Source organism: Mytilus californianus, unplaced genomic scaffold (genome assembly GCF_021869535.1).
Source record: "Mytilus californianus isolate M0D057914Y unplaced genomic scaffold, xbMytCali1.0.p SCAF_6, whole genome shotgun sequence".
NCBI lineage: Eukaryota > Metazoa > Mollusca > Bivalvia > Mytilida > Mytilidae > Mytilus > Mytilus californianus.
In genome coordinates, this window is record NW_026262712.1 from 119,874,431 (window position 1) to 119,888,323 (window position 13,893).

Here is a 13,893-nt window from a genome sequence, read left to right on the forward strand (position 1 = left end):
TTGTACATGTTTTAAGGCTTCTGTCCGTGTACAAATGGACATTGTCTACTCTGAAATCTTTCGGCCTTTTTAGTTTAAAAATCGGAAGCGTAACCATTGTGTAATTGCTATATAAGATCAAATAAAATCGTAAAATAGCAAGATTCAAAACAGAAATACACATGCAAGAAGATATATTCATGATTTGTTCGCATATAGGGAAACACCTTGTAGGTTGAATTTTATAGTTAAATAACTTTTAACTTACCTGCTTTCTTAAGTTTTCGGCCAAATATTTTTAAAAACATGATGATTTCAACCTTCCCATTTCGTAAAAAGTCAAATTTTAGGCATTTTCCCTTAGAATTACACAGCATTTTTGTAAATATCCGCCAAAGGAAGTTTTTAAAGATACATTAGTTTTAGATACATGACGGAAAAGGACTGGATTATCCGCAAATCTATAATAAATTATATTTTCAATCTTAAGCTAAGGGAAGTAATTTGATCAAAAGGGATAAAGTCACGTGGTGCAAATGATTTAAATAAAGTACCTTTGATTTTGCCATATGCGGAGCTTTTATATGAAGAAGATATAAACTAGACTAGTAATAATCTAATTTTGACAGCTTGAGTTAATATACATGCATAAATAAATAAGTATAATATACCCAAAAATATATTTATATAATACAATACAACTTGAAAGATACACATACAAATAAACTAAATCAGTGAAGCGGGCCCAAACCGCTAACTTTACATTAGTTTTTAGTTTTTTTTATTCAACAACAAATTACACTTCTGCTGTTAACAATGTTTTTCACTAGTAGTCCACCATTCCAGTGAAGAGTCCCTGTTTGTTAATACCAGAAATCCACGGTTGTTTTCTGGTAAGCATCATTATATTAAATTTACATTAGTTTTAATTATAGCTAAATTATAACATTATCAGCAATGAAATAAACTAGTATATATCACTGATGAGACTTTTTCATTTAACAATTTATTATATATATCATCTAGCAATTATTTTTGAGTATTGTTTCCGGAAATTTTTTATATTTCTTCCGTGAACGTGTTAATTTTTTTTCTATCAAATATCTTCCTGGTTTTGAAACAGAAATAGTCACACCTGGATTGAAAAAAATGCTATAGCCTATTCACAGGTATGTCTGAATCAAAAAAAAATTGAGGTTTAAAGAAAATTAAGATCCTATAAATATTTCATTTTATAATCTTCTCTTTTTTAATGATAAAGAGCCCCGTTATCAAATTCATAGATAATTATAGATCTGTGTTATATTCACATGTAGCGGTGAAAGGTAAGATTCATATCACTTAGTCAGTTCCAGATGTGTAATTTGTAAAATTTATCTCTTTTATTAATTTATTTTGTATTCTTACAATTTGCCTGTAGTTGATACATGAATTCTGCTTTAGATACAGCGTATATACATTTATAGATTCCGTTTTCTGTTCAGACATGTAATTAGCTTTGTATATATATATATATATATATATATATATATACAAACCATCATTATTGTAATCAAATAATTAATTTCATAATATTGTTCATCATTTATTTTACAACCCAATACTAAATAGCTATGAATTGCTAGATGTTAGTCTAATAATGATTAACATAGATAAATACATATAATATATCAAAATTGGGAGGATTAAAAGATTAATATATGGAGATTTATGGCAAGCCGTTGTGGAATTTATTCCCTATTTATTAATATCAAAAAATCAATAACTAATATTAGAAAATGATTTTTTATTATTACAAAATCATTTTTTAATATAAATAAATCGAATTTTTAATATTAAAAAATCCTGTCATTTTTTAATATTAATAAATGCTTTTTTAAATATTAAATAATATGCTGATTTTCTAATATTAAAAAATCATTTTTTAATATTAAAAAATCAACATCAATGTTACCTTAGCGTTTAATATAAGGCAAACCAATCAATATCTTCCAAACGCTCTAATGATGATTATTGGACAAGTCGGTCCGGAGAAATTTTATCCAACTGGAAAGTTATAGAAGTAATAGCTTTTCTAAAAAGCTTGCCGTTTTATAGCTTATTATGTTGAAAATAGTTTTTTTATTTGTAGTTTCATCCATTCAGAATATTCTTCTGCATATAAATTGTTTTGGGACATTGGACAGGCCTTTATAGTATTTTAAGGGTTACAATTTTCTTTTTGTGCGTGGCGATTTTTACCCCCTGGAAAGAGCTTAATTTCTAAATCACATGCTTTTTGCCTGTACTAATTTCGGTAAACTTTTTTTATGAATAAATTTTTCAGCAGACATGTCATTTATATACTCTCTGTTTGTGTTTGAGAAAAGTTTGATCAATATATTTCATCAATTGCCCCGATAAACCAACTCTCAAACGTTTTAGATCCCACTGAATATTTATTATACCGGAACTAATTGTCCCTATATCCTACTTGAGTCGGTTCCAGTAGTGTATAAGGCATGTTATGAAGTAAATTGAATACCTGTATGACTCTCTGGTCGTTACTTTGTTATATAAATATATAGGTCTTCTTTTTTTTTCTCTTTTTTTTGCTTTGTATCAATCTGATGAGTCAACTATTTTTCAACTGTTTTTTACAATTAGTTCTTACATAATAGAAAAGAAAGGATATGGGGTATCCATCCATGACACAAAATCAGTTCATGCACAGCAAAAACACAAAAAGTAAAGGAACAGGGCTTTTATTGATTTATGTTGCGCTTTAACAACTCTGCGCCAGGTAGGGGTGGGTTGGGCGCCTGCAAATATGGTTAATCCCGATAAGTTCGATGTGTGGTTGTACCAAAATCATGAGCCTGGATTTCATTGGTTGTCGTTTGTTGTTGTTTATTATGTCACCCGATCGACAATGTCGGGTGACATATTGCTTTTCCTCTGTTTCTTTGTTATGTCACCCTGACGGAGGTCGGGTGACATATTGTTATTGTACGATTCTTTTTTTTATTATGTCACCCGATCGACAATGTCGGGTGACATATTGCTTTTCCTCTGTTTCTTTTTCCGTATTATTATTATTATTATTATTATTATTATTATTTTTCTTCCACCTAATTTTGTCCGCCCGCTTTCTCAGAGCCAAAGGAACCAATCTGAATGATGGTTCACTATAACAAGGAACCCTGGCTTTCGAGTTGCAGTGCAACTTTGGAACTAAAAAATGGCTGCCATCACCATGGAAACTGAAAAATGGTGAAAAAATATAATTTTGGAGTTCGGTGAATTATTTGAGAATGCTTAAACTTAAAATCATTAGATTTTAATACAATGTAGGTGCCCACTATATACTGGTTTTGGATGATTTTGGCAATCATTGGAACTACTATGTTGCCATGGAAACTACACCAAAAATTTCAAAAATATCAAAATGCTCCAAATTTAATGAAACTTCACAGTAACGATGAGCAACATTGGTAGATGTGGAATTTGGCGTTGGAATTTCGAAAATGTCTGCCGTTACCATGGAAACAATGCAAAACAGGTCAAAATGATCCAAAAACCTAAAAGTGGCATTTACTTTCTTAAAATGGTATGTCAAATCCATTGAAATTTTAATGGTATGTTCCCTCCCATGTACCAATGTAGCACCTGTCATTACATTTCGGGAATGGTCTCTGTTACCATGGAAACCAGCAAAAATGTCAAAAATTTCCAAAAATTACAAAATGCTCCAAACTTAATGAAACTTAATATGATTCTTAATTGGCAAGTCTAGATGAGACTTTTGACTTTGGAATTTCCGAAATGGCCACCGTTGCCATGGAAACTGCAAAAATGTCAAAAAATTTTAAATGATCAAACATGCTCCTAATGTTCTGAAAATTTACAGAAACATGTATAGCCATGCATATATAAGAATACCGGTTTAAAATTTTTGAAATGGCTGCCACTTAGTGGCAATTGGGGGAAGGGTGACATCCGCTATTGCTTGCAATGGCAAATCTAGTTTTTATTATTATTCCACACATTTTGTCCATACTATTTCTCGGAATCGTATGGACCAATTGTAATGGAACTATACAATAATTTTAACCACCATTGCCAGAAATGCAGTGAGAATTGGCACTTCCAAGATGGCCACTTTACCATGGTAACAGTAAAAGAGTGAAAAAATGAGATTTTAGTTTTTAGTGGATAATTTGAGTATGCCTGAACATTGGATCATCAAATTTTTGCACATTGTAGCTGTCCTCTATATACATGTTTTGAATGATTTTTGGAATCCTCAGATCTACAATGTTGCCATGGAAACTGATCAAAAATATCAAAATTTTTAAAATTCTTTTAAAATGTATGAAACTTTACGGAACGGTTGACTGGCAAATCTAGATGTGGCGTTTCACTTTGGAATTTCCAAAATGGCTGCCGTTACCATGGAAACAAGGCAAAAATATCAAAATGCTCAAAACTTCATAAAACTTTACAAAAATGTTAAACACCATACATTTATGTAGCTTTTGACTTTTGAATTTTCAAAATGGCCGTCGTTGCCATGGAAACAGCACAATTGTTGAAAATTGAAAAACGTACATAACGCTATGAAAACCGACAGAAAGATCTGTTGTAATGTATATATCTGCATTCACTGATGTAAAATTTCGAAATGGCTGCCGTTAAGTGGCAATTGGGGAACCAGGGTGACATCCGCTATTGCTTGCAATGGCAATTCTAGTTATGGCACCCTCAACGGAGTTGGGGTGACATACTGTTATTCAACGTTTCTTTTTTTTTCTTATTTTTCTTCCACACATTTTGTCCGCGCGATTTCTTGGAATCCAATGGACCAATGTTGATGGAACTCTACTATAATGAGGACCCCCATGTAAAGTTGTGTTACCCAGTATGCTAAGATGTCAAGACAATATTTGGATAGTCCAAAATGACCGCCGTTGTCATGGAAACATGGGGCAAGTTTTACATCGACCCTATGTTAAAATGCATAAAATCAGCATTTTCTTAAAGAGTATTTCACCAAAGTCAGTGAAACTGTATTGATATACAACATGACATGTGGCAATGAGATGTCTACTTTTAGAATTTTGGAATTATCCACTGTAACCATGGAAACAGCAAAAATGTCCAAAATTTCAAAAAAAATTCAAAATGCTGCAAACTGGATGAAACTTTACAAAAATGGTAACTGGCAAAGGCAGAGTTGCATTTTGCAGTTGGAATTTTCAAAATGGCCGCCGTAACCACGGAAACAGCAAAAATGTCCAAACTTTCAAAATGCTCCAAACTTAATGAAACTTTACAAAAATGATAATTGCATGTGTAGACGCCCTCTTTGACTTTGGAATTTTTTAAATGGCTGCCGCTCGCCTGGCAATGGGGGAAGGGTGCCATCCGCTATTGCTTGCAATAGCAAATCTAGTTAAGTCGCCAAAACGGAGTCTTTTGTCCCGTTTCTTATTATTATAATTATTATTATTATTATTATCATTATTATTATTAACCCTAATTTGTCCGACCATTTTCTTCCAAGCCTTAAATGATGGAAACTTTATATTTGGTATGATGATGGGGTAGTATCCCTAGGGGTGCATTCACTATTTTTTATTTCAAATGGGGGTTAACTTGGCATTATTTGGGGGCCGGAACATGGGTGGGGTCATTTTTCGACTATTGATTCGCTACTGGTAGAACCTTTAAGTTTTGTGTAATACAAGAGACCGATGTCCAGGTGTCCATTCCACATTTTTTATTTCAGCCCGGGGTCATCTTGGCATTATTTTAGGGGGTCAATTTTCATGGAACATTCTAGAACAATAGTCATGTGATTAGTCATGTGATAGTGTTGAATTATTCCTATGTACTTTTTATGTTATATAATGATAGATTATTACAAGTAGCACCATATGTAGCTGTAATTCGACTTTGGAATTTTTAAAATGGCCGCCGTTACCATGGAAACTGCAAAAATGTGATTTTTTTTTAAAATGCTTCAAATTTAATGAAATTTTACAGAGATGTTAACGAGTGTATGAAGATTTGGAATTTGACTTTGGAATTTCCAAAATGGCCGCCGTTGCCATGGAAACAACAAAAATGCGAAAAATCTAGATTTGGTCCAATCTTTATGAAACTTGACAGTAATGTGACCTGTCATGTGTAGATGTGCCATCCGACTTTGAAATTTTCAAAATGGCTGCCGTTACCATGGAAACTGCAAAAATGTCAAAAAATTCAAAATACTTCAAACTTAATGAAACTTTACACAAATGTTGACTGTCTTATGTAGATGTGACATTTGACTTTGGAATTTCCAAAATGGCCACCGTAACCTTTGAAACACGAATGCCAAAATTTGAAAATTGGTCCAATTTTTATGAAACTTGAAAGTAATGTGACCTGTCACGTGTAGATGTGATATCCGACTTTGAAATTTTCAAAATGGCTGCCGTTACCATGGAAACTGCAAAAATGTCAAAAAATTCAAAATACTTCAAACTTAATGAAACTTTACACAAATGTTGACTGTCTTATGTAGATGTGGCATTTGACTTTGGAATTTCCAAAATGGCCACCGTAACCATTGAAACACGAATGCCTAAATTTGAAAATTGGTCCAATTTTTATGAAACTTGAAAGTAATGTGACCTGTCACGTGTAGATGTGATATCCGACTTTGAAATTTCAAAATGGCTGCCGTTACCATGGAAACAGCAGAACAATGGTTGGGGCCGTTTTGGCGACTTTTGTGTTAGCATCCTAACACAGGATTACTTGTTATTATTAATATTCTTACCTATTTTTTTGTCCGCTAAATTTCTCGGAGCTCATTGAACCAATCATCTTGATTGTTGACCATAACAAGGACCACCATCTGTAGATGTGCAGTTAGACCTATTGGAATTATTTTTAATGGCCACCGTTACCATGGAACAGCAAAAATGTGAAAAATTTCCAAATGCTCCAAACGTTATGAAACTTAATATAAATGTTAACTGGCAAGTATAGAAGAGACTTTTGACTTTGGAATTTCCAATATGGCTGCCGTTGCCTTGGAAACAGCAAAAATGTGAAAAATTTCGAAATGCTCCAAACGTTATGAAACTTAATATAAATGTTAACTGGCAAGTATAGAAGAGGCTTTTGACTTTGGAGTTCGTTCCTGTTCATTGCCTTAAGGTCTCCTAAATTTGTGTATTTTAATTTTGCTATTTAAGGGATTTTGTGTTGATTGCATATTTTGGAAGTCTTTGTAAAATTATCCACAATTATCTACTTTTTGAAAATTTAGAGCTTGAAATATTGTAAAGACGTATCCATTGAAGAAACCAGAGCGTTGACCTTGTTTAGCTTTGTCGTTAATTTCTTTGCTGTCTTATTTATAATACCCGACATCTCCTTTTATTTACACAAATGAATCTGGAAACGCTTTAAATTATTTTACATGTATAGATGTAGGAATCTAAACCGCGATGGTACTCCGAACCGCGATGGTTACGCTGAAATGCGATGGTTGGACGCTGAAGTGCGTTTTTGATCACGCTGAAGTGCGATGATGGCATTGTGACACTATCTTGTTGTTTGCTACGCCAAAGTGCGATGGTGGTTACGCTGAAGTGCAATGAACTACATAATCTATATTTTTCATGTTTACATGCCAATGTAGATATCAATTTGTTTGTCAGAAGTAGTTTTTCATTTTTTCTTTAAGGAAAACATAAAGGGTATCCCTGTTTAATTTAAAACAGTCATGGTAAATAGTCATTGCATTTCCAGTCCTAATTGTAACGTTGTAGTGTACTTAGTAAATAACTTATACAAAAAAAAAGCAGTCGTTCATACAATCGTTCAGAAATTGACCACTATAGAAACTATATAAGAAGGTTGGTTGCCTTTACAACCAGTGCTAATTGCAATGACTAAAAAACGTGGAAGTTGTTTAAAATGAAAATACTTCTTCATTAGTCAGAACGAAACAAAATGAGTGAAACATCTATACGGCTGCTGTGAATGAGGAGAAGAAATGAGATAGATCACTCGGTAGATGGTTTCTACTGCAACTGGAGAAAATATTGAATGTGTGATATTTATATATACTAACTATAAAAAATATTTAAACTCTCATAATAATTGGACATCTGTGAATTTTAAACTAGTAATCACGGGTCAAATAGACCATCGCACATCAGCGAAAGGACCATCGCACTTCGGCGCAGACCATTGCATTTCAGCGTGATCATCGCACTTCAGCGTCCCCATCGCACCTCCGAGTCCTACACACATATATATATATATACAAGTCTAAATTGAAAACAACGTTCAAACCTATGATTGCGTTGGATAAAAACCGCAATTTTTATACGTGTGCATGCAAAACAAATTTCTTGGTAGAGGGGTCTAAATACAGCACAAACAACATTTTTCAAAAGACCAAAAGAGTGAAAAAGGTATATTTTAACAAAACGCATTTGACTAGCAGGTCGAACAACGGATGTTCTTAAACCCTGCTGACTGCCATGGCGACTGCCAAATAAACGGATCACAAGATGTAACAAAATGGATCTTAATATTTAATTTAATACCAAACAGAAAACAATAAACTTGCGGAAAAGATGGTATACCGCAAACACGAGGTGCAAAAATTTGTACACCATATCCGGATTTCGACAATTAATGTCTCTTCAGTGATGTTAGGAATCAAAACGGTATTTGGAAGGCCATATAATTTACCTCAATTTAGGATTGACTCTTGAATTTTGAAGAGTCGAACTATATATATATATATATACCTGCTTTCATAACACCGTTTACGGGACTGAGAAAACCAAGCAACCGTTCCTGTAACGACGCCTATGTGTGTATAATATCCCTCCCTTCCCGAAAAATTTATCTGTATTAATCGTATCAAGTCTTAATATTTTCCCCATTGGAAGTTGACCTTATAAGTTGACCGTTTTGGCATCAGAACTTCACTGTACTGTGCTGGATGTTGCTGTGAAAAGGAATTCGACGCATGCCTACATCAACCCATCCCTCTTCTGTACTATCCTATAGACCCGAGATAAAAGAACATTAAAATTAATTGAAAATAAGTCATTTGAAAATACCTGTTTTCAGATTTTTTTTTATGCTTTTGAATTATATTAGTTAATAGGTACTTAGCTTTAACTTGTGTTAAGTACAGACAGAAGCATTCGCGATCATTCATATATTTACATGTTTCTATGGACGTAACATTTATAAATGGCTCTGCACAATCACAACACTTGGTTACTTGGTATAGCGTAAATTAGTTAAATCGCTACGTGTTCATTTTATAAACCTTAATCGCTGTTTTGGCTTTTTATAGATAAGTGTGTAATATTATTATCCTGTATAACGATACGCATGAGTGATAACTAACTTTATTGATGATTTTTAACTCAGGAACTGATCTAAAATACACTAACAAATCATTTATGAATATGAAAGGTAAAATATTTTTTTATTATATCTGATGCAAACACAATTAAATAATAAAGACAGAACAAAACTCAATTAACTTGAATCACTTTTGTGCTTGACCTTCCGTCATTAAAATATTGATTCAACACTTCACTATCAACTTGATTGAACGCTTCATTGTCATTTTCATGACCTACTATCATGATTTTTTCCGGCCTCACTGACGGATACGCCGCTCACATAGAAAAGATGCACCCCGATATTAACCAATCAGGCGTTAAGAAAGCCTTTACATCACACGGAACAAGCTAATATTCCATTTTAAAAGGGGGTTCCAACCCAGGATAAAGGGGGATGGTTCCAACCATATGTCCCCCTTCAAAAGCATTAATCGTCAAAAAAAGGGGTGTTTTCAACCCCCGAAAACCCCGCCCCCCCCCCCCCCCCCCCCCCGGCCCCCACTCCCCCCCCCCCCCCCCTGGATCCGTCACTGAATAAATTTGGCAAGAATTTCCTTATCTTTCATATGAACATTGATGGTATTAACTCAATTTCAGGTTAAAATAAGCGGCCAGAATTTTATTTGAATACACTAAAAGCATGGGTAAAAACAAAAAATAGAGCAGCCAAAAAAACTTTAGATCTATTCGTCAATAAGTTATTTGGGGAAATCAGTTCATCAAGATAAAAAATGAATACCTTTTATTTCAAAACTGGATAAATAGTAATATTATCTATGTAAACAACATTATAGATGAAAATGGTAGCATATTGGAGAAACAAATTTTACAAAAGCTCAAGATGAAATATAATTGGATGTTAGAATTTTCCCAAATAAAGAAAGCTTTTCCAAAAGAATGACTAAATACTTTACAACAAGAAAATTCAAAGAAAACTAAAGTAAAAACAAGTTCTGTAATATACATTAATAAGAACTGTAATTATATAGAAAAATTAGAAAATGTAGACACTAAGAAAATTTATAACATATTTATGCAAAATGAGATTGAAATACCGGTTGGTTTTAACCGATGGAAAACAGTGTTAAACATTGATTTATTAAGAGTTCAACATGTAATATATTAAAATTTGTTCATCATTATTTGAAAGAAAATAAGTCTAAAGTGTTTCGTTGGAAATTGATACACTTTAGATCACTTTATTCTACCTTGTAAAACTTTATTAAAACAGTAGAATATCTGCAATACTTCAAATTGTCATTATTGCAATACCACTGAGGATTATGATCACATGTTTCTGAAATGTCACTTTCTTGATGATTTCTGGAGTAAAATAAAAAAAACTGAATATTAATATTAATATTCTAACATTGAACAACTTTACATTAGTAATATTTTATGTACATTTTAAGTTTCTGTTTAAATGATAAAAGGGTGAGAAAGTGGGTGATTGTTTTTATGTCTTACTCGAACAATTTCAATTCAAGTAATAAAGGTACATCAGAACAGTGTAGATTTCACTCACAAACAAAATATATATTAAATTGTGTCTATTAGTAGGAGAACTTCCATAATTTTCAGACAATTTCGCAAACGAAATTCAGCCATGCAAATCATGTTTTTGTGCCCCGCCGTAGCGGAGGGGGTATTAAATGTTACCCATGTCCGTCTGTCCGTCCGTACGTACGTACGTATGTCCCAAAATTGGTTTCCATTCTCTAACTTTAGTTTGCCTCAACCAAATGTTATGAAACTTATACACAATGCTTATTACAACAAAACACAGATCAAGTTTGAATTTAGGTGGGGTCACTTTTACCTTTCTAGAGTTATGCCCCTTTATAAGTGGAAAAATTGGTGATTTTTTCGTTTCTGTTCTCTAACTTAAGATTGCCTCAACCAAATGTTATGAAACTTATACACAATGCTTATTACCATAAAACACAGATCAAGTTTGAATTTAGGTGGGGTCACTGGGTCCCATGGACACATTCCCAATTTATTTTTAATTATAAAAACAAACCAATGTTTTCATTCTGAAGTAATCATTTATATTTGAATAACTTTTGATACAAACTCCTCTTCAAAGTGAAAATAAAACGTGCATGCAACAAGTAGTGCATTATTGGGAACATATAACAGATACGATAAGTAATAATAAGGAATGCATGCAAAATGTAGTGCATTATTGGGAATATAAAACAGATACGATAAGTAATAATAGGGAATAAGCATCACTTAGTGGGAACATATAACAGATACGATAAGTAATAATAGGAAATACGCATCACTTAGTGGGAACATATAACAGATACGATAAGTAATAATAGGAAATACGCATCACTTAGTGGGAACATATAACAGATACGATAAGTAATAATAGGGAATAAGCATCACTTAGTATGTACAAAGGGATGAGAGCAGTTTGGTAGAGATTACTATACATGGATCATGAGTTTATCAGAAAGACTTCACATGTATATTTGCCATGACTTTAGTTGAATTATCTATGTCTAACTTGCTCAATCTTCTACAAGAATTAATTATTGAAATTAAAATAATAAGATGTGGTATGGCATTTATACAACTATTCATTAGAGACCAGAGGACATAAATGTAAACAACTTTAAAACATTGTCCTTGATATAGCGTACATGTCCTAATGTGACATTAATGGTATGTAACATGATTTTAATGGTGAAATTGGTAAATTACTGGACACTATTACTCAGTTAAACTGTTCTTATCCCTTTGTAACCACTAAATAATTTTACGATTTCATTAAATTTGTAGAAAACGCCATCACGTTAACGCAAAGATGAAAATTTTGATATGTGGTGGAGGAAATGGTGCACACTGTTTTACAGCTCTAGCTTCAGCTTGTCAAAATGTTGAGGTCAACGTTCTTACCATATATAAAGACGAAGCAGAAAGGTGGACAGATGCACTGAAAAGTAGTGAATTGATAGTTTCTATATCAAAACCAGATGGGTCGGTAACAGAAACACATTCCAAACCATCATTGGTAACAAAGGATCCTCAAGTTGCTGTGGATGGAGTACAAATTATTTTTATCGTCGTCCCCGCTTACGTTCATCAGTTCTATCTCCAAGTGCTTTCCCCGTATATCAAACCAAATACACTAATAGTAGGACTTCCGGGTCATGCAGGGTTCGAGCTGCAATGTTTACATATGTTACATAGCGAATCAAGGAAATGCGCAATTGTTGGCTTCGAATCTCTTCCCTGGGCATGCCGGATAATTGAATATGGTAAAAGGGTTCAACTACTTGGCTTCAAAGACATTCTTCATGCTTCCTTCTTACTTGGAACAAATTGTAATCTACAGTTTCCGGCTATTGAAACAATACAAAGTATCCTTGGTCCTAAACCAAGTATCAAGGTAGCCGCTAATGTTCTTGCAGTTGCATTAATGACAGGTTCGATAATGCATCCACCAATAATGTATGGTAAATGGAAGAACTGGGATAAAACTCCACTGGACGTAAAACCTTTGTTTTATCAAGGTGTGGACGAAGAACAGGCAAATATTGCCACAAATTTAAGCGATGAGGTTGTGAAAACAGCAAAACAAATTCAGGAGAAGTGTCCCGATCTTGATATGTCTGATGTAGTACATCTATCTGATTGGTTTAAAGCACACTACCAAGATGGGATTGCTGATAATAGTTCCTTGATGATGTCAATGAGAACAAATAGAGCATATGAAGGATTAGAACATCCAATGAAAGCCCTGGACAATGGATATGTTCCTGATTTCGCATATCGTTACACGACCGAAGATGTTCCATTTGGTCTTGTTGTATTGAAAGGATTAGCTGTAATTGCAGGTGTAGCTACGCCTACAATGGACAAGATTATTCAGTGGGCGCAAAGCATTATGGGAAAAGAATATATCATTGGAACAGATCTTGTTGGAAAAGATGTTAAGTTTTCGAGAGCCCCACAGTCATTTGGCCTCAACACTCTTGAACAAGTGCAAGCCTTTATCAATTCTCATATATGTGTAAATGCTTGAACTTAAAGTAATAGGCATCATGAATTTTGATTCTGCAGTGAAAATGTATACCGACTTTGAAGTTGCGCAGACATTTATTAGTAACGGAGGACAGACGCTGGGTAGTTTTCATTATCAGTTTATATAAAGTACGGAAATACCATTTTTACTGTATATGCCATATACTAGTTTCTAATGATAAATAAACAGACGAAATATTTATGACTTTGGAATAAAATAATAAATAATATATCAAATGGATTGTTTTAATAAACTTGTGATATAGGTTAATAATGCAAACGGGTTTATATCACACATACAGCGATCAAGGTAAATTATGCAAACGGGTTTATATTACACATACAGCGATCAAGGTGTGAAATCGTTACACAAATAAGTAAATCATATTAAGAATATTTCACGAACAGAGCGTACTTGAAATTTAAAAGAGCAGTAAAGTTTAATTTTCAGAAAAATATA

At 33.3% G+C, this 13,893-nt stretch overlaps 1 protein-coding gene across 1 annotated transcript; it reads left to right on the forward strand.

Moving 5' to 3' along the window:
* Positions 1 to 1,082: 1,082 nt before the first annotated feature.
* On the forward strand, positions 1,083 to 13,672 carry LOC127704952 (octopine dehydrogenase-like). The gene is made up of 2 exons (XM_052209196.1): positions 1,083 to 1,148; positions 12,189 to 13,672. Exon 2 carries the CDS (start codon positions 12,214 to 12,216, stop codon positions 13,432 to 13,434), a length of 1,221 nt encoding a protein of 406 aa, XP_052065156.1. The 5' UTR covers positions 1,083 to 1,148; positions 12,189 to 12,213; the 3' UTR covers positions 13,435 to 13,672.
* The last annotated feature ends 221 nt before the right edge of the window (positions 13,673 to 13,893 follow it).